General features: G+C 50.3%; 1 protein-coding gene and 1 long non-coding RNA gene across 2 annotated transcripts in view; one reads left to right on the top strand and one right to left on the bottom strand.

The window, feature by feature from the left end:
• The window catches only part of LOC116658994, a 64,164-nt gene extending 46,717 nt beyond the window's left edge, over positions 1-17,447 (top strand). The window contains exons 4-5 of the long non-coding RNA XR_004314252.1: positions 8,956-9,067; positions 15,853-17,447. This is a non-coding gene — a long non-coding RNA (uncharacterized LOC116658994). The remainder of the gene's footprint in view (positions 1-8,955; positions 9,068-15,852) is intronic.
• The window catches only part of SLIT3 (slit guidance ligand 3), a 583,256-nt gene that overhangs the window by 51,301 nt on the left and 510,972 nt on the right, over positions 1-20,983 (bottom strand). The window contains exons 19-23 of the mRNA XM_032465125.1: positions 18,876-19,039; positions 17,694-17,826; positions 5,356-5,424; positions 3,827-3,898; positions 2,980-3,051 (exon numbers count right to left, since the gene is read on the bottom strand). Coding sequence (XP_032321016.1) covers positions 2,980-3,051; positions 3,827-3,898; positions 5,356-5,424; positions 17,694-17,826; positions 18,876-19,039 — 510 coding nt within the window. The remainder of the gene's footprint in view (positions 1-2,979; positions 3,052-3,826; positions 3,899-5,355; positions 5,425-17,693; positions 17,827-18,875; positions 19,040-20,983) is intronic.

The raw sequence follows: 20,983 nt of genomic DNA, 5'->3' as shown, positions 1-20,983 counted from the left end.
GGGAAGGGATAAATTTGCAGTTTGGGATTAACAGATACATACTACTATATATAAAATAAACACAAGGACCTATTGTACAGCACAGGGAACTACATTCACTATCTTGTAATAACCTATAATGGAAAAGAATCTGAAAAAGTATGTGTATATATATAAGTGTGTATGTGTGTGTGTGTATGTATGTATACACACACGTATATATATAAAGCTGAATCACTTTGCTATACATCGGAAACACTGTAAATCAACCTATACATCAATAAAAAAAAATTTTAAATCCTATTTTGTTTCTCAACCCCCCAAACTATACATGTTACTGGCTTCATTCATCTTCAACTTTGTTTTCACTTATTACAGAAACGACTATATTAACAGTTTGCTATCAGTGGGTCTTCTCATTTGCCCATGTCCCCTTACAGTCCTTCTCCATCGTCATCCATGTTCACAAGGTACAGCTGTAACATGTATACCGATCAGTGTTATTTCCCCACATCACGCTAAGTGGTAAACAGGTTCCCACACTGCTATCTAGTTTTCCTCTTTGCCTCTTTTAATAATTGCACTTCATCAACCGGTTGCCTCGTGCTTTCCTTGAACGCTTCCCCACTGTGGCACTGCTGGGTAATATTTAAAATTTAGGTTAAAAATAACAGTGCAACCAAGATCTTAATACAGAGAACTCTTCTCTCTCTCTCTTTTTTTTTTTTTTTGGATTAGCCTGTAGTAAAAATTCCTAGATGTGCAATTACCAGGAGAAAGGATACAAATACCATAAAAGAAATGTAGGTCATAAACACTAAAATTTTTCCTGCATTGGCCCTTATGCAGAAAATGGTTGCTCCCCACTGAGGTAGATGGTTGGAATGAGGGCCTTTAAGATTCCCTTTTTATCTGCGAGATCCCATGATTCTAAAATGATGATGCGAAAAGCCTACTCGTGCTGAACTCAAGAAGCACGTGCAAGGGGTTTGCGTGCGGACTGCTGGCGAGCTGATGACAGCCGTGGATCCGCAGCAGGACCAGCAAGATGCTGAGGGAGGAGGAGTCCCCGGAGAGGGGGTGAGGGGCGCCCCACTGCTCTGGCAAACAGACAGATGGACAGGCAGACATTCTCTCCCTTTCTCCCTCTCACATGTGGAACTGCCCCAACCAGAACTGCTCCAATTATGAACATATACACACAGATTCCATTAAAATGGCAGGTCCCACCCTCTGGCAGCAAACCTGTGCCCAGAACCGGAAGACTGGGACAGGAGACAACACGTTGGGATTGAGGTGGGGGGATGGTGGGAGGTGGAGGGGGGAGTGGGTCCAGCCCCAGCCAATGAGACGAGCCCGCTGTGCTCAATTTGAAGCAGGGAAATGGTTCTGCTGATGTCTCCATCCTCAGGCTCCCCAGAGAAGGTGGATGATAAATAAGTGGCAATAACAGATTGCACGCTGTCGGTGCAGGCACTTCTTTGCCCCCAGAGAATTGATTTTTAATAACAGCACAGATGACATGTGGCAGGAGTTGTCGCTGACACTGGTGTTTCATGGGCCTCAATAAATCACATCAGCCTGGAGGCTCTGGAATGGACCCGCTCGTTGGGTGCTGTTTGCCCACTGTCACTGGGTCCTGGGAAGGATCCCGGGGTCTGCAACCTCCTGACTGCTGAATCTTGGGCCAGTTACTTGACCAGTCTCGGCCTCAGTTTTCCCATCTTTAAAATGGGCATAGTCCCCTCAACCTCAGAGCACTGTTGCAGAAAGTTGAATGAGGTAATGACCATGAAAAGCTCCATAAAATATGGTTATCACTCTTCTAGTAATAATGGGCCAGAAGGGTAAGAAGGTGATAGGTTTGGGGGCAGAGGATCTGGCATCCCTGTCCTCATGGGAGTATCATTCAAAAGGTTCTCCCTTGTCAACAAAATAGGTGCACGATGAGAAGGCACGAAAATCAGGTGGCAGTTGGGCCTAGGGTTAAGGGCGGCAGTAGGGCGCCACTCCTGCGCTTGCAAGTGCTGACGTGAGAAGAGTCGTAACAAATGAATATTTACACAGTGTCTGCCCATGAGGCAGAGCCACGCTAAGTGCTTTACATACAGTATCTCATTTAATCCTCATACGACCCTGTGAGGCGATCACCATCGTTATCATGGGTGATTTCACGGATGGGAAGACACACAGCCGGGGAGGGCAGAGCCGTGCCTGGAAAGCAGGGGACTCCGTGGCCATCTGGTCTTTGCTCAGAGCTCATCTGCCTCAGTTGGCCATCCGCTACCCATGTGCAGGCCAGGGCCATGTAGGTGTCTTAAGGTGACAAGTTGTAAGGGAGCTGGCATGAAGGCTGCAGACTGCAGATCCCTGTTCAAAGGGGTGGGACTGCCCAGCCCTGCAGGAAGGCAGAGGGAAACCCTGGGACAGCCAGTTCTCTCCATTTTCCAAGACAGTGTAGAAATGAGGGCTTATATGAGAAACCTCCTGATATTTAAATGCTGGCCACTTATTAAAACTCTCAAGATCCTCTCTGGGTCAACTCAGTTGCTAACGGAGTGCTGTCTGTGCGCTGGCCCTGGGCTTCCAGCTTGTGCTCGCTGATCCACGAGCTTGGTCTCCCTGCAGAGGTTCACAGCGTTTACATCGCCCCTCTGAAGCCAGGGGGACCAACTGTGAAACAACGATCGTCAGTATACCGGAGCTGTGTAACTGCGCATCCTAACCCCCACAGGGAGGTGGTGCTAGGGATCCCATTTTGCACATAAAGAGGAAGAAACTCAGAGGGGTTAGGGACGTGCTTCAGGTTCCACAGGAGGTGGTGGGCTGGAACCGGGAACGGCTGGCTCTTAAGCATTCGCGGTCTCTGCCAGATTGAGCAAATTCAGAGAGCTGGGTGGGGAGGTTCGGGTGGGGGCAGAGTGCGCTGTGAGCCAAGGAGAGCGGGGACCAGGAGTGCTCAGCCCCGCCCGCTGTTCCCCGTGCACAAGGGGTACTCACAGCACGCGGAGGGACCGCAGCCCGTAGAAGGAGTGGACGGGGATGCAGCGCAGCTGGTTGTAGCTCAGGATCCTGCAGAAGAGGACACACAGGCTCTGTTGGCCCTTCCTGTTCTCAGTGCTGATGCATCCGTTGTCCACACCGTGGACCAGCCAAAGCAAACGGTTCCTCTACCTCCCCAGTGTTAATACACTGACAAAAATCAGCCTACCGACCAAAAGGAGAGAAACATCCCCCACAGCTCCAGGAAGCTCACTGGCTTCATTTCCCAGTTTGCTCCTAGGTCTCCTAGCAGGCTGGCTCCCTAACCAGCTTTGCCATCACCTCCGTCTATTGTCCAATGGTGAGTGCTTACAGCCTGCAGAGCTAATGGGAAATAAATGGGTCCGAGCAAAATAAAACTGTGTAGGGAAACCCTCCACTGGGAAAGAAAGTTCACAAATCACAGGAGGTTTTCCACAGAGGAACTTCTTCAGCAGTAATTACTAGGTGCCGACTTCTCTCTAACCACCCAGACAGTGACGTTCTGACCTACTTTATTTTCCTTCTGATGACTAAGGCCTGCCCTGTGCTGGGTCAGCCACAGCCCTGAGGATCACTACGGCAGAGAATGTAAGCCTGAGGGGACAAGGGAAGGATGGCCACAGGCCACTTAGTGCCAGGCCCATGGGTTTTTTGTTTGTTTGTTTTTTTTGGGGGAAGGTAATTGGGTTTTTATTTATTTATTTATCATGGAGGTACTGGGGATTGAAGCCAGGACCTTGCGCATGCTAAACACATACTCTACCACTGGGTTACACCCTCCCTACTCAGGCTCATATTAAACACAACACCACACTGTACTCACAGGGTGGAGAGGTGAGACATGTTGCTGAAGGTGTAGTTGGTCAGCACGCCAATGCTGTTGTTGCTCAGGTCACTAGGAAAAGTAAGCAGAAGGGTCACTCTGTACCGTTAGTTGCATCCAAAGGAGGTCATCCCCAACTTTCACACATGCATGCATGCCTGCTATCCATCCATCAATCTGCCTACCCATCCATTCATCCGCCCATCCATCCATCCACTCATCTGCCCATTCATCCATGTATTTGTCCATCTGTCCACCCATCCACCCATATGTTGGTCCATCTAACCATCTGTCCACCCACCTGTCCTCTGTCCATCTGCCTATTCATCCATCCATCCACTCACCCATCTATTCACTGACCCACTCATTAGTCCAAATGTTCATTTTTTAGTTGAAGATTTATTCAATCATTCAAATACTTGTGTTTCATTCATTCATCCACTTATTCAGCTATTCAATCAATGATGTCTATCCATACATTTTATTCTACCAGCAAAACATAACACATAAGGTAACAATTCCTCCTTGTTCTAGTGCTTTTTCTCCCTGATCAATTCTTCCTCTCCCAGTCCCTCCACCTTCCCTCTCGTCTAGCATTCATTTATTCCATCTTCTCAGATTCTCTCCTAGGGAGAATGAGGCTGGTGGGAGAGTGGTCCTCTGCCAACGGCAACCTCCAGTTTCTCCCAGAGCAGTGGCTCTCAACACTAGCTGTACACTAGCATCACCTGAGGAGCTCTATGTCCTCCAAAGCCTGGGTTTCATGCCCAGATATTCTGATTTAATAGGTCTAGGATGGGCCTGAGCATCAGTATTTAAAATAAAACCCAGCTGAGATGATTTCTATAATCAGCTGAAGCTGAGGGCCATTGCTCCAGGGCTCCCTGCCCCCTAAGCAGACAGGGCATCTTTAAACTACCACTTGCTCAAGGATCCGGGGTGATCTACTGGCAAGATGGTGAGGCTGTTGAGGGATGAAGCTCAGGGGACGCCTCGCTTCCTACACCCCCTGCCCCTAGGCCCAGCATTTCTACTCATTCAGGAGTTTCCGTGGGTTTGGGCAGACTTGGAGCCAGTAGCAGCTCCCACCTGAAGGAACCTCAGTTTGAACCATCTCCTTAGAACACTTTTGAGTAACTAAAGGAGGAGGAAGAAGAAATGCTCATTAGTGCTTTTAGCAAACACATGGGCAGCTGCAGCTTGCAAGAAACTGAAGACTGAGGGGTCTCAAGAATTTAACTGGGAGCCTGGAAGCTCAGAGGCTCTAAGCCAAGGAGGAAGGTGGTGCAGGTGGCCAACGATGCCAGGATCTGGGTACTTCTGCACGAAGTTCTCACTGGGTAAGACCTGGCACATCCGGCTGGTCCGTTCTTCCCGGCTGCCTCTTGCTACTCCATCCAGGAAGAAAAGTGCAGGAGTGCCGCAAAGCCCGCCCCGCCGCCCTCCCCACCCTCCCCACCCTCCGCATCAGTTTCCTGAGCTCCCCCAGGAGAGAAAACTACATGTCACACTGAGGCTGGGCTCCTTACATGAGTGTCAGGTGTCGGAGAGTGGACAGCTCCCTGGGCACGGCTGTTAAGTGGTTTCCTTCCAGGTACCTGAAAGAGAGATGCATAGTCATGCCGGGGAGAGAGATGCCGGACACACTGCCATCTTGTCGAGATGCCTCCCCTGACTTCCCAGGCTGGTCCCGTTTTATTCTCTCCTAGCTCTTTTTTTTCCCCCACTTCAAAGCACATACTACATGTGTTATTTAATATTCATTTGTGTGATTGTTCAACTAACGACACTTTTTCCAACGGGGCTGCTAAGCTCCATGATGGCAGGAGCCCAGGGATGGAGCCCACCAAGACTGTGTACAGAGTGGCACCCAGCAGGTGTTCACTAAGTTATCAGTTGCATAAAGGAAGCACTCACTTTGTACCTGGTCCTCACGATACACTTATGTGGCAGAGAGTCACAGTTGAGAAAACAGAAATTCAGAGATGTTAACACATTTGCCCAAGGTCACACAGCGAGCAAGTGGCTGAGGTAGGACTCAAACCCAGGTCTCTCTGACTGCAGTCTTACCACAGTTCCATATGGCCTCTACTTAGCTGCCAGAGGGTGCAGAGAGCTGAGCCGTGACTCATCTTAACCCCGATTCAGTGCTGCGTATCTCTGATGTGCATCCGGAAGCGCAGACACAGGGGCATGTTTCTGGATCCCTGTGCTGTGGCTCCCAGCACGTACGGAAGGCGAAGGGGTTCAGAATGAGGGCAGACCAACAGAAGGGGACTCCTGGACGGGCCAAGGCTGAGCCTAGACCAGCCTGGAATTGGGGTGGCTGCACTTCAGACACTTGTGTGTGGCTGAAGACAGAAGGAAGTTTTGTTTTGATCATGAATTACAAAGGTTACTACTACCTTCAAGAGGGGACACGGGGCAATTCACTCACTCCCACCCTTGCTGTAAACGCCTTTCCCTGGGCTTCCTGTTGCTCTCCGGACGAAACAGCAAAACCTTTAAGATGGCTTATAATGCCTGCTCTGATCCCCTGGGTGAGGCTCCCTTGATATAAAGCTCAGTTTCCTCTCTCATAACAGCCAACATCGAGCTCGGCTGTTCGTTGGCACCGTGCCTGCCTTAGGCTCCGTGAAGGCAGATCCTAGGTCTACCATCTTTTAGCGCAGGGCTTCTCAAGCTGTAATATCTACATGAATCAGCTGGGATCTTGCTAAAACTCAGATTCTGATACAGCAGATCTGCCGCCAGGTTGGAGAGCCTGCATCTCTGATAGGCTCCCGGGAAACAGTGGAGGGTCCTGATCTGCAGGCCACGTGCTGCAGAAGGAGGTGCTAGTGCCCAGCCTGGCCTCCAGGAGACCCAGCACAGAGTGATTGAATGGAATGAAATGGGTTAAAATACGATATGGCTAAGTCTGTCAGTGACCAAACCAGGCTTAGCCTAAAGGACAAGTTCAACTGAGTATTACTTAAATGAAGGCCAAGTGACTTTATTCCCTTGGCTGGCCCTGAGGGAGCCTCATGGCACAGAACACTGGGCAGGACCCCACATGGTCTTTGGTTGCCCCAGCATGTTGGATTAATGTCCCTTTGGTCCTCAGGCTTTGTTGTGCATCTATTACGTGCTAAGAACTATGCTAGATGCTGGGGGAGATACAAAGATGAACCAGACCCCATTTCTGCCTTCAGGGAGCTTGATCATCTGGCTTAACATTCAGCCACATACACATTTAGATCATGCCCTCAGGCAGAGGAGCTAAGAGAAATGAATTCACTGATGTATTCATTTATTCAGGCAGGAATATTTATTGGGCAAACGCAATGTGCCAAGTACCGTATATATTGGTGAATTAGGCAGGGATGGTGTCTACTTTCTGGTATTTAAGTATCTAACGGGTGTGTGGGAAGGAGGGATGGGGAGAGGGAGCAGGGGAATTAGAGGAGGGGAGAAAGAGAGAAGGAGGGAGAGAGAGAAGAGACACACATAAAGTCACGTAAATTATAAATTGTCACGTGTGCTTCGGAGGAAAGGAAGAAGGTGGTGTGATAGAGAGAGCCAAGGGCTTACTGCAGAAAGATGCAGCCAAGGAGGAGACGCAGCACAGGAGACTACAGCCTGAACTTGAACGGAAGAAGCTCCAGGAGGCCAGAGTCTGGCGGGTGAGGGGAGGAGCGGGAGGCAGGGCAGATCACACCGTTACCAGTTTATCCATCTGTCAGGATGGCTATTACCAAACAGGCAAGAGCAACACGTGTCAGCGAGCGTGTGCAGAAAAGGGAGCCCTGGAGCACTGCTGGTGGGCCTGAGAATCGGTGCAGCCACTACGGAGAACAGTATGGAGATTCCTCAAAAAAATTAAAAATAGAACTACTGTATGATCCAGCAATTCCACTTCTGAATTTTTTCGAAGAAATAAATTCAAAGTGTTTATTCAAAGAAAATGAAAACACTAAATTTGAAAAGATATGTGAACCCCTAAGTTCACTGTGGCCAACAAGTTCACTTCTGGGTATTTATCTAAAGAAAATGAAAACACGTGTTTGAAAGATATCTGCACGCCAATGTTCATAGCAGCCTTCTTTACAATAGCCCACATATGGAAGCAACCTAAGTGCCCATCAACAGGTGAATCCATACAGAAGATGTGGCACACAGCTACAATGGAATACTACTCAGCCATAAAAAAGAATGAGATTCTGCCATTTGCAGCAACGTGCATGGATCTGAAAGGTATTATGTAAGCAAAGTAAGTCAGACAAAGAAAAACAAATATTGTATGATTGCACTTAAATGTGGAATCTAAAAACCAAAGCAAACAAAACAAAACAGAAACAAACTCACAGACACAGAGAACTGGTGGTTGCCAGAGGGGAGGGGAGCCAGGGGATGGAAGAAATAGGTGAAGATGATTAAGAGGTACAAATTTTTAGCTATAAAATTAATAAATCACAGGGAGGGAATGTACAACATAAGGAATATAGTCAATAGTACTGTAATTGGTCTTATTGGGCAATCATTTCATAATGTATAAAAATATTGAATCACTATGGTGTACACCTGAAGCTAACATATTATATATTAACTGTAACTCAATAAAAAACCCCAACCCCCTCTAAAAACCAAAATGCAAGGAGAGGCCATGACTGCAGACAGGTGCAGGGGCTGGTGTTTCCAAGAGCTCCCTGAAAACCCCTTTCCCAACATCACCTGTGGGGCACTCACGCTCTGTGTGGTCATTTGGCCCTGCCCCTCATCACTGAGGGGCTAGTGGTGGTGGGGAGGAGCAGACATATGGGGGAGGCTTCCAGCTTTCTCTGCTAGCCAGGAAGGGTGTGTGGGGGGGGTGGTAGGGGTCTGTGCAGCTGAAGGGGGGCAACCGCCCACTGCCCTGCAGGAGGTGTTTTGTGGACGGCGTGGCACGCAGGGAAGCTGGGAGGCAGGAGCCGGATGAATGAGCAGGGCTGACTGGGAGATGCTGGTCCAGAGAGCACCTCTGCTGGAGGGAGACTAATTAACCCCGAGGGAGGGAGCGGCTTGAAGGAGCCTGGCCTCACACCGGCAGTGACCTCTCACTCTTCTGCTGCTCATTCTCTCACTCTTGTTTGTTTGCTTCAATTATTTAGCAAACCTGAGGCATCTAAGACAAGACCCGGAATAAGATGCCAAAACTCCAGGTCTCCTTGGCAAGCACACTGGAGGGTGGGCCCAGGGCGTGGGCTTGCCCTGTGGCTTGAGGTAAGTTACTGAACCTCACACACAACACAATGACAAGGACGACAGCAAAACCCAAACAAAACTCACCAGCACTAGCTGAGGTGTATATCCCAGTGCTTTGGGAGAGAGACTCCAGTCTGTTATCTCATTTAACTCTTTGGAGTTGAGGGGTGTATTTTGCTGGGTATTTTTGTCCATTTTATTGGCAAGAACACTGAGGCTCAGAGAGGTAAGCAGAAAAGCTCAGGACCCAGGATCTGAACTCAGATCTGCTGGACTCCAGGGCCCAAGAAGTCAGCCCTGGGCTATTTCATCTCACCACTTTGTGCCCCTTATTTTCACTCTTGGTCATCTCAGCCCAAGAGGACGTGCTCTGCTCTGTGTCACTGATTTGCTCCTTCGCCCCGACCAGAATGTCAGCTGCACGAAGCAGGGGGTTTTGCGTGTTCTGTTTCCTGCTGCGTCCTAGGGCACTGTATAGTGCTCAGCTCGTAGCAGGGCCTCAGATCCTTGTTGAATGAATGAATGAATGAACGTGAAGAAAGGCCGTTCACAGGACCCTGGATTAAAAACACAGAAACCTACAGTAGTCTCAAGGAGCGCCCTGGGCCTGGCCCAACTCCACCTGCAGGGCAGGCCATGCTCCACAAATGCACCCATTTGCTGAGCAGTTGAATAAATGACCACTGGGATGCAGGGATGCTGACGGCATCCTCACCTGACACAGGGATGTTCAGGACCCTGGAGGATGGACGACACGACACAGATGATCCTGGAGCTCAGCATGCCAGTTCCCCCGGGTTCCAGCCTGGCTCCGGGCAGTGCTGTGCCAACCGCATCAGCCTCTGTCCCTGCTTAAATTCCTGCCCTGTCCTCCACTGCTTGTTGGAGAAGGGCCACCCGACTCTTGCCCAAACCCTGCCAAGCCTTTTGTGGTCTGTCCTGAATCAGTGAGGGTTCTCCAGAGAAACTGACCAACAGGGAATATGAGTATATTACACACACACACACACACACACACACACACACACACACACACACACACACACACACACACACGTATGGAGACAGAGAGAAAGAATTTATTTTAAGGAAGGTCAGGCCAGCAGATTGGAAGCTCAAGCAGGATTTTTATGTTACAGTCTTGAGGCAGGATTCCACCTTCTCCAGGAAACCTGTTTTTTGTTCTTAAGGCTTTCAACGGACTTTACGAGGCCTGTCTCCACAGTAGGGAGGGTAACCTCCTTTACTTCAAAAGTTAACTGACTGTAGATGTTGACTGCATCTACAAAGTACCTTCATGGCAATATCTAGCCCGTGTTTGCTCAAACAACTGGGCACCAAAGCCTGGCTGAGTTGACTCATGAATTTTACCCTTGCAGTCTCGGCCTGCCTCTCTGGCTCTTCTTACACCAAACTCTCCCTCGATCTCTGGTTCCAACTCCACTGACCTTACCCCTCTGTGAACGCTCAGTGCCCCTCTTTAGGGGGGCAGGTCTTGGTACTGCTGGTCCCTCTTCTCCCTCCTTGTCTAGTTAACTCACCCAGACGCTCAGACCCCAGCTCAAGCACTGCTTCCCTGATGTCATCCCCCACGCCCACCGGTGATGCCCTTCGTGTGACTTTGTGACGAATGGGGCAGAGCCACGCCTGTCTGGCTCACCACAGCATCCGGTACACTAGCTGGCAATAGCAGATGCTCAGGAAACATCACCTGTGTGATGAAAACCCCAGAACTCCCCAGGTGGAGCTGCAGTTGGCATGCAGAGCCAAGTGGGAGCGGCAAGGGAGCTGCTTTAAGTGCAGAGCATCCCTGGCGACCTGGCATTGCAGCTCAGAGGACGTGGAATCAAAAAGTTTCACTTCAGAAATGCAGATGCGGCTGTGTGGGATAGCTCTCTTTGTAGGAAGCCCTTCATGAACACTCTGAACTCCAAAGCTGCCTGTAGCCTGCAGCCCAGGCCCCAGAGGGACCCTTTCAGAAGACTGCACTCTTGCCCTGCCAGCCTCAGAACTACCAGAGTATTTCTAGCGGGTCAACCTATGCGTTGATCTGCATTTAAATGCTCTGTTTCAGCCCCAGCACAAGCACACGAGGACACATCTGCCTAGCATGAAAATCCACACAGAGCTCTGTCGATTGAACGGTCCCCATTTCTGTTTCAAGCTTTGTGCTGCTGACAAGGGCCCCATAGAGAACTCTTGGAGCTACTGAATGGTGAAGGAGCAGGAGGGCCGCCACCTTCCAAAAGCCCTGACGCCAGGCCAGGATTCTAACAGGGGGCCTGGGATGATGTGTGCGCAGCTCAGGAGTCAGGCAGCCAAGAAGGCTCATATTCTGGCTCCACTAGCTAATAGCTGTGTGACCTTGGGCAAGTTACTTACCCTCTCTGAGCTTGTGTCACCTCATCTTACAGTGCGGTTGCTAATAATCGCCACCTTGAAGCAATTATGAAGACTAGATGGGAGTCTCTGCGGAAAGCCCTGGAGCAGTGCCTGGCTCCAACAGTTTTGACTTGCTCAATAATGTTTGAACATACACATATGTATATACTTAACCTCTCTGAGCTTGCATCTCATCCATTTACACATGCGTATATGTTCATACGTATAGGGACACACCGAGACAAACAGATCTCTCTGGCCAACAATACATGATTACTCAGAGACAGATAATGATCCCATGGCTGTCTGCTCTCCAGAGTCTGCTTCCAGAGTAATATTTCTAAAATGAGAAACCGATCGTGTCACTTTGCTGCTTAAAATTCTTCCTCGGCTCTGCATTTCTCCTGGGATAAAAAGGCAGCCCTCACCACGGCCTACAAGCACTTACACATCCCCCTGCAAGTTTTCAGGACATGCCCTCCTCTCTGCCCTTCTGTTTGCTGCATCTTATCGTCTTCTTGGTTTCATGACTTAGAGATCTTCCCACCTTGGGGTCTCCATAAAACACGTTCTTCCCACTTCTTCCCCGTTTTCCTCGGAAACACTATTCCATGTCCTATCTGAAATGCTTCATTTACTGGTTAGCTTTTGTATGGTCTTTCTCCCCAACCCCACATTTGGGACATTGGGGATCTTATCTGCCGTGTTAGCTGCTGTGTCCCCAGCTTCTGGGACAGGATCTGACACAATAAACTCAGTGAACACCTGCCTGAGTGAAGGGGGCTTGCTCAGTCCCTCCCACAGATGGCCCTCCCTGCCTGACAGCCTAGAAGTGTCCTCTGCTGAAGCCATCTGCTGAGGTCTTCTCAGGGCCAGGGCTCCTAAGTGCGGCTGCGCCCAGAGCCAGTCTGCTCTCCAAAGATGTGACCAGCTCCCTCCAGCTGGCTGCGGGCAATTTCTGTCCCTCTTCCGGAGCCAAATAAAGGCAAGGACGCAGTCAGTTCTGGTAGTTGCTCTAGAAAGTGCTCTGGGGAGCCTGCCCAGCACAGGAGGTCACAGAAAGCAGCAGCCTCTTCTTGGGCAGCAGCTGGCATTGCTGGGGAAGGTCCAGCTGTCAGGATGGACCCTGCTGGAATCACTGACAGGTCCCTACTGCATCCCAGCAGGGGGATGCGTTTGCCTTCTCCCTGCTTGAATGCAGGCAGCAGGTTCCAAGGAGATGCAGAGCCACCTTCCACAAGTCCCCAACAACACAGGCCACGGGGCAGCGCGCACAGAGACCAGGGCCTCTGCCAAAGGGAGGGAGTTCAGTGGTGAGAGGATGGGCCTTGGGGTCAGACAGACCCAGGCTCATGCTGACGCTCTGCTTCTTGGCAATGTGATCTTAAGAGATTATTCAACCTTCCTGAGCCTCAGTTATCTCATCTGCAAAATGGCTACAATAATGGCTGCCTCGTAAGGTTGTTGGGAGGAGTAAATGAGATCCCACATGAAACAATCTGGTGCAGCTCCCGGCACAGGAAATGCTGCATACATGGCGGCTGTGCTAGACTTCACGCCGTCAGGACATTTTCCCTTGCTTTCCTCAAGGCTGCGCTGGGTAGAACTTCCTGGACTCCTCCCTATCCCAGAGCATATCTGTCCAGGCCACTCATGTGTGCTTGTCCCCTACTGCGCTGCTCTGCCCTTTCTCTTGCACGCACATCTGTCACCCTAACTAGACTGGAGAGGCAGAGAAAGCTTCCTTTGATCTGCATGCTGTACCCCAGACTCCCATCCTCCAGCCCCTTGGAACTAACTAGTGCCGGGCCGGGTCTCACCCTCGCCTTCAATCATTGCATTCTTGTCATCACTTCCTGCTGCACTCACTCTCAAAGAGCTGGGCCCCAGCCCCGTGACCTCCGGGTCAAGCCCCATCCCCATCAGTGGAGTGTGTGTGTGTGTGTGTGTGTGTACATGCCCATCAGTGGTGTGTGTGTGTGTGTGCATGCATGCCTGTACTGCCAGTCTGCTTCCCATGATGCCCTTAATTCACATTCCGACAGAACTTTCTTCCAACAGTGGTGCCTGCAGGGAGGTATGTCAAACTTCCCTTCTCCTCTCCTTGGGATATCAGTGGCAGGACATCAAATCCATGGTCATGGTCCTCAGACCCAAATCAGCATCGGTGCTTCCTGGAGACTGACCAGGGGTGGCCTGTGTGGGAACACTGTTCACCCGCACCGGAGTCTCATTCTCCTTTCCAGCACTCAGGAAGATGCAGGCTTGCAGATTTTGTTTCCAGACCCAGGAAGGTTTGATGTTAGTAAACATTCCCTTCAATGCAAGCAAACAGGTTTTGAGGTGTAATTTCTTCCAGAGTGGTAAGCTTGCATCTAAAAAGCTCATGGTATAGAATACTAGAACTTTCTGAAGCCAATGAGGCCCCCACCTTTGAACAGAGTATTCGTGTCAGTGACCTTGGGGGCTCAGATGTCCCACATCTGTTTCTGCTCTGCTTTTCATAAGACTTTGCAGGCTTGCTTTCAAATCAGGAATTCATGCTGACCTCTCGCGGGTGTCTCTGTGTATTATTTGCCTGACAGTGCGTAATGACTGAGTAGTTCTCAAGTGCTGTCCACAGACACCTGGGAGGGTCCTCCTTCAGGGGTCTATGAAGCTAAAACAATTTTTGCAATAAGATTAAAACCTTGTTCTCCTTTTGCACCATGTGAATCAAACTGCTGGTACCTCAGGGTGAGTCAAGGCAGTGACACCAAATGACCTGTGGTCACTAGATTCTACAGCTCCATGTGCTTGCAGGTAAAAAGGAAAAGCCAGTGTCACTTAAGAATGGCCTCGATGACGCAGTAAAAAGTTACCAGTTGTATGATGCCTTGACCCTTGAGCACTCCACTTTTTAGTGCTGTGTGTGCATATAGCACCCCCACTGTGCAGGGTGTAGACTGGTTGTCCTGAGAAAAAGCACCTGTACAACTGAGTTATAAGCTGAACTAACAGGGTTTTCTTTTTTTTTTTTTTTACAAAACACTATTTTTACTTAAAAGAATGACTTGCAAACAGGTTTTTCAGTGATGTGTATTTAGTAGACAATTTCTTGAAAATGAACGGAGTGAGCTCATCACTTCGAGAGAAACAGCTCACAGTATCCGTGGGAGATGATAAAAATTGAGCTTCCAAGTGAAAATTGAAATTTTAGACAACCTGTAACTGCCACACAGAGCCTGACAGCATACCCTTACTTAAAAGATGTTTCTGATGAGATCAGTGGTGGTATTAACGGCTGTGGCAGATCTGATGCTGTATAATCCCATGTGCCAACCCTGGGAAGATCTGCACAACTGAGTGAACCAGTATTTCCCAAATGATGAGTGCATCCTGTTACAAGATTAAGCACAAGGGCAGGTCCTATTCAAAGTGCAAGGCAGGCCAGTGGATCTTAACGTAACAGAGCCCGAAGAACCCACTGACAGGTTCAGGGTCCACACTACAACCAGCCTTTAAGGAAGTGACCACTACGTGGTTTTGGTGTGTTATCAACGAAGATTATCCACAGTAATTTGAAAAAGCTATCAAAATTCTCCTTCTTTCCACCTACACATCTATGTGAAGCCAGATTTTTCCTTTTTACACTTCACCCAGAACCGCATATCCCAACAGAGGGAGTGCTGAAGCAGGTATAAAAATCCAGCTTCTTCCACATTTGTAAAAACGTAATGTCACGCTTCTCCGTTACATTCCTTTTGGTTTGTTTTTCATAAAAGTGTGCTTTTTATAGGAACATGCGATGGGTACACTATCGTCACGTCTAAATAAATTAACATATATTTAAAATTTTTCTCAGCTGTAGTTTCCAATATGGTATCAACAGATCACACTCACATAGACCAAAGTTCTTAGAGTCCTCAATGCTTTTGAAAAACATAAAGGGGTCTTGAGACCCCGAAGTGTAAGAACTTCTGGAAAAACTGCCAAGAGCATGGGATTCGGGGTCAGACTAAACTGCTCTCTGACCCTAACTGGGCTGCTTACCAAAGGTACGACTTGGGAGGTGGCTTTTACTTCTCTGAAAGTTCCTCATCACTGAAAGCAGGTCAGTGGCACCGTGGCCCTGCTTTTATTTTTTACTGAGGGTTGGTTGATGTACAATATTGTACTAGTTTCAGGCGTACAACGCAGTGATTCAGTATTTCTGTAGATTATACTCCATTTAAAGTTATTATAAACTCTCGGCTATGTTCCCTGTGCTGGACAGTGTATCCTTGTAGCTTGTTTATTTTATACATGGTAGTTTGTACCTCTTAATTCCCTTCCTCTCTCTTGCCCCTCCTCTGTCTTCTCTCCACTAGTAACCACTAGTTTGTTCTCTGTATCTGTGAGTCTGTCTCTGTTTTGTTATATTCATTCGTTTTATTTTTCAGATTCCACATATAAGCGATAACACAGAGTACGTGTCTTTCTCTGTCTGACTTATTTCACTAAGTGTAAGACCCTCCGGGTCCATCCACGTTCTGCCAAATGGCCTACTTCAGTGACAACTTGGGGGAACTGAATGAGCAAATGCGAGTGAAGCAAGTCTCTGTGTGGCCCGACTCACCCAAGAAGAGACTGTGGAGGGCAGACCCCCAGAAGGAAGGGCCGTGGAAGGTCTGCAGAGGGCTGCCTGGAGGAAAAACCACCGCCCCCTGGAGGGCACTGCCTTGCTCTCTCGTGCTGGCTCAGGACTCCCACACCCAGCCCTTTGGAGAAATGCTATGTAACTTTGTTTTTCCTCCTGCTCAGTGAATTAAACTTAATTTTGTTTTGTAAGTTGGCAGCTCTGCCTGAGATAACTAATGATGCCTGAGGGAGCTGGAAAGCCAGCGTTGGAAACACTGAATCTGGACTCGGCCAATGTTCCTGAACCAGAGGCCTCCGATCCGTCGTTCTCTGGGTCTGCCAGCTTTCACTTCTCTGGCATCTATTTCCCTGTCTCCCTCCACCCTTCCCAGGCACTCCTTCTCCCCTCCAGGAGATGGTTTGGAGACAGAGGGCTGCTCTCCTTGGTGAGCTTTGGAACAAATGTCTGGCCGAGAAAAGCACCACCATTTCCAAAACAGGAAACCAGGTCTCCTCCCAAAGCTCTGAAGTTTACTTTATAATTAAGGCCAATTATCTTTACTTCAATCTCTATTTCGTGAGTTTTTTTGGGGGAAAAGCATCCGTGGGCCCGTTTTCATGGCACTTTCTTCTCTTTGACAGGTGCCACTTGGTACTCAATTAGCCCAGGGAGGAGGCGGGTACCTGGGTCATTTTCTGCAGCCCCCACCCCACACGCAGCCTGGCCGGGGAAAGGGCATGGATCTCACTGAACTACGAGGATTTGCTCACACTGATCACCAAGAGGCATGGCCCCACCCCAAACCCAGGGCTGACAGAGACTTTTTAGTGTGTATCAAGACCTTCCTTCCTGTCCTTGGGCTGGCAGCCCTGGTTACCGCCTTACTGATTGTCAGGAGATGCCAGGAGCCACAACACACACCCAGGAAGCCCTCAGCTGTTGCAGACAAGGGCACACTCAGGTTCCACCCCAGGAGGTACGAGCAGAGCTGGTCAGAGAAAGGCTCCCTGGAGGGGAGTGTCTGGGTGGAATCTGTTGCTTGTGTCTAAGGGCATGTGCTCAGCTGGCCCAGAGGTGGGGGTGTGCCTGGGGTCTGCGCAGAGAGTGGAAACTTGAGATGTGGAGGTGGCATGGAGTGGATCTCCCTGCCTGAGCGGCCCCTCTGAGTTTCCACCAGTCCCACTCGGGGCTCTGCTGGCTCCCAGCACTCGGCATTTGCTCAGGCAGCCTCCCTCCTTCTCATTATCTGCTCCTCAACCTTTAGACCCCAACTCTGTCTTCACCCATCAGAGCAGCTTTCTCCCATCTCCACATTGAAGTCAAATCTCCCTACTTTCAGATGTCACAGAAACCTCGGTCCTCTTCTTTGTAGCACTTGTCATGTTACGTGTGCTTCTGAGATGAGCGAATGTCTACCTTCCCCTGTAAACCGTGAGCCCACGAGTGCAGGGGTCACGCCTGTTTCACTCACCATCTCCCCAGTGCTAGCAGGGTACCTGACACCCCGTGTGTAAGATGCTGCCTGCCCTCGCTGAGGCTCTGATGCCCCCTTGCTGGGACCCATTCAGGCAGGGCATCCCCAGGCCGTCTTGGTTGCAGCGGTGAAATGTGACGAATGCTGGTGGTGGTGGGGTTCCAGGGGTCAGTGTGGGGGTTACTTACAGCTCGGTCACGTCCTTGGGGATGCCTTTGGGGAGGGTGCGGAGCCCCCTGTTGCTGCATCGCACCACCGTCTCCATGCAGGTGCACTGCTCGGGGCAGCGCGGGCCCAGTTGGCAGCTGCTCTCATCATTGCCTGTGGAGAGCCCTGGGGTGAGCGTGGTGGGAGGCAACCCCACCCGGAGGGCACGAGGCCGGCCCTGACTCAGCTGTCTGCGGTAACGGGGAACCCTCTGCTTTGAGCCAGAACCTGGAATAAGGAGCCTGCTGGTCTCATCCATGGTTGGAGGGGAAAGAAGAATAGAACAGAGCTGTCTGCCTTCTACCACATGTAACACAGAACAAAGATGCTAAAAACCTGATTAACCAGATACTAGACAGGGAAGAGGTCATGGTTAACTGGATCAGGAATAAGCCAAACTGACTGAAGTGCGGGTCAGAGCCCTGTCTATTCCCTTCCCCTTTCTCCTCCCTTTCTCCACTCCTTTCACTATACAATCCCTCTGGGGTGGTGAATGTGTCGCCAGACCTCATTATACCTGAACCTCAGGTAATCCAAAAACCAGTTCATCTGCCTCTATATAACCTAGAGTTGACCAAGTAAAAATCATGCTGGCCTGAATGTATGCAAACAAATATGCCATCTGGAATCCTAACAGTCAAAGCCTTGGATCTTCAGGTATTTGTACCGCCTACCCAATGACAGGAATTTCCCAGAAGCTCATTTTGAAGTCTATTTCTCATTAGCACAAATTCTGGGCCTCATGATGATGCAGGTAGGAAAACTGAGGCCCAGGGGATCACATATACAGCTGTGTAGGTTGCACACTGCACAAGGGTGCGGCATTATCTTATGGGCACCAACCTCACTGTGGATATGGCAGATTAGGAAATTTGGTACAACAGTGTTTTCATAGCTTGTTTTAACAAAAGCACTATATGAGGGCAGATTTCTGCCTGATGGAAGTAAAATGCCTGTATAAAGAGGCACCAGTTCTTAATTTGCACAAGGGAGCCTGCCCTTCAGGGCTCCAGCTTCACACCTGAGTGCAGAGGAGAATCAGATCTCAGGACGTCCCGATCTTCAGTCACAGCCTCTATCTCCCCTCTCTTGTAGCTTCCTCGCCTCCCCCAGGTACTGCACCTCCCCACCCCACCCCCCCGCCCTGCCCCCAGCCTTCTCACCTTCACAGGTGAAGTCCTGGATGGCCACGTCCTGGATGGGAATCTCCTTGAGGAAGAATGGCTTCTGGCACCGGGGGTTCCCGCTTACGATCCGCCTCTTCCTCAGCCACTTGCCGAGCCAGGCCAGGTGGCAGTTGCAGTTGAAGGGGTTGGCCAGCAGGTTTCTGGGAGGAGAGAAGGGCCCTGTGAGTAGTTCGCCTTGACTTCTGTCCCGTGGGAGCTGGCCCTGGGCTCTGAGTCTGCAAGCAGAGACGCAGCACTCCGGCAGGCAGCTCTGCTCCGGGTTCCGTGGGAAGAGGAAGGAGGTCTGGCAAAACGAAGGACGACTCCCCGCTAAATCCCCAATGCAGTCTTTGCGAGGGTCTCAGTCTGAACCTCCGCGGACGGACATGCCCGGGTCTACCTCCGCGGACGGACATGCCCGGGTCTACCTCCGCGGACGGACATGCCCGGGTCTACCTCCGCGGACGGACATGCCCGGGTCTACCTCCGCGGACGGAGAATTCAGGGTCTCCCAGCACATCCGCCCTCGTTAGATGAGCTCCAGCTGCGGCAACCGCCTCGCTTCCTCCGCGGGGATTTTCTTACCCTTCGAGCCTTCACACGCGCTCTACCTCCTGCCTGGGGTGAACCTCTCTACTGTGTGCCTGGCTGGCCCCTCCTCATCCTTCGGCTCTCAGCTTAAATGACCATCCCCAAAGAAGGGAAATGAGCAGCCCCTGTCCCGTTCTGCCCCCTCGGCCGCCTCCATCTCCTCCACTGCACCCATCGGAGCCTGTCATGCCTCCCTCCCTGGACTCAGCTCCGCGAGGGGAGGGACCGGGTCTGGCTGTCCCTCTGTGTCTCCAGGAACTAGCAGGACCTCAGCACAGGCACGTCATACATCTCTGTTGGACGCGCTGACTGGGCTGATGAGGGGTGAGGGCAGCTACCACTTTGGGGGGTTTCCTAGAGGACTGGCCCCAAACTAAGCACTTTACAAATCCGTCCTCTCATTCAAGGGAGGAGGGGACATTGTTCTCGTTTCACAAATGACGAACGTAAAGCTTAGGGAGGTTCCAGGAGAGGGCCGGAGAGCCCTTGGCAGGGCTGCGGTACGACGCGGTGAGTAAGAGCTGGGGCTCAGACATTCCTGGGGGCGAATGTGGCTCTGACACTCAGTAGCCCCGTGAGAAGGTGGGCAAGTTCCTTCTCCCGTCAGAGCTGGTCCCTTCATGCTCTGTGACTCTACCCTTCTCGGCATCTTTTGTGTCTTTGGATTCCCAGTGTGGAGGCACCTGGGAGACGTGAAAAAGTGGGCTAAAATAAAGCAACCCGCTGGCGCCCATTCCTAACCCACTGCCCTCCATTCATTCACCTCTGTTTATTCAGCAGTTCAATAGGGGGCATTTACTTAGTGCCAGGCACTGATGTAAGGCATTGAGGATACAGCAGTGAACGGAACAGTCTTACATCCCTGTCCTTCTGGAGCTTATATTCTGGCTGATGGGAAGCAGACGATACGTACTTAACAACAAAAATGTTGTAATAGTATGTTAGGAATGGTCCGTGCTAGGGAACACACTAGAAGAGCAGGGCCAGAGGAACGGGGGTGATGGCAGATGGGTGGAATAGGGGTGAGGCAACTGACATTTGAGATAACGGAAGGAGGGGAGGGAATCAGGGGAAGGGCTTTCCAGGAACTGGGAACAGCCCGTGCAAAGTTCTAAGGTGGGAGTGGGCCGGGGTGTGGGCAGAGCAGTGAGGAGGCTGGTGGGGCTGGCATTGAGGGACTAGATGGCGTGGGGCCTCTAGGACATTCTGTAACTTTGGCTTTTACTCCCAGTGAGGTGGGTGTACGGGAGCATGACCACGGGCAGCAACGGGAGACCGCAACAGCCTTTCTTTTCTGTCTTCCAAAGGGTCTTTGGGGAAAGCAAGAGAGGGGGAAATGAACCAGCAACCAAGGGTAACAGAGCCACATGGAAACACTATGAGTAACCATGAAACCTAACATGTCTTGAGTACTTTCATTTTATATTTTACAAATATTTTTTTCTTTTGGGTTTTATTTTATTTTTTAAATGGAGGTATTGGGGATTGAACCCAGGACCTCGTGCATGCTAAGC

The sequence above is a fragment of the Camelus ferus genome, chromosome 22 (genome assembly GCF_009834535.1).
Source record: "Camelus ferus isolate YT-003-E chromosome 22, BCGSAC_Cfer_1.0, whole genome shotgun sequence".
Lineage (NCBI taxonomy): Eukaryota > Metazoa > Chordata > Mammalia > Artiodactyla > Camelidae > Camelus > Camelus ferus.
Note: the sequence above shows the minus strand (reverse complement) of the source record. Positions and strands in the feature narration are given on the sequence as shown.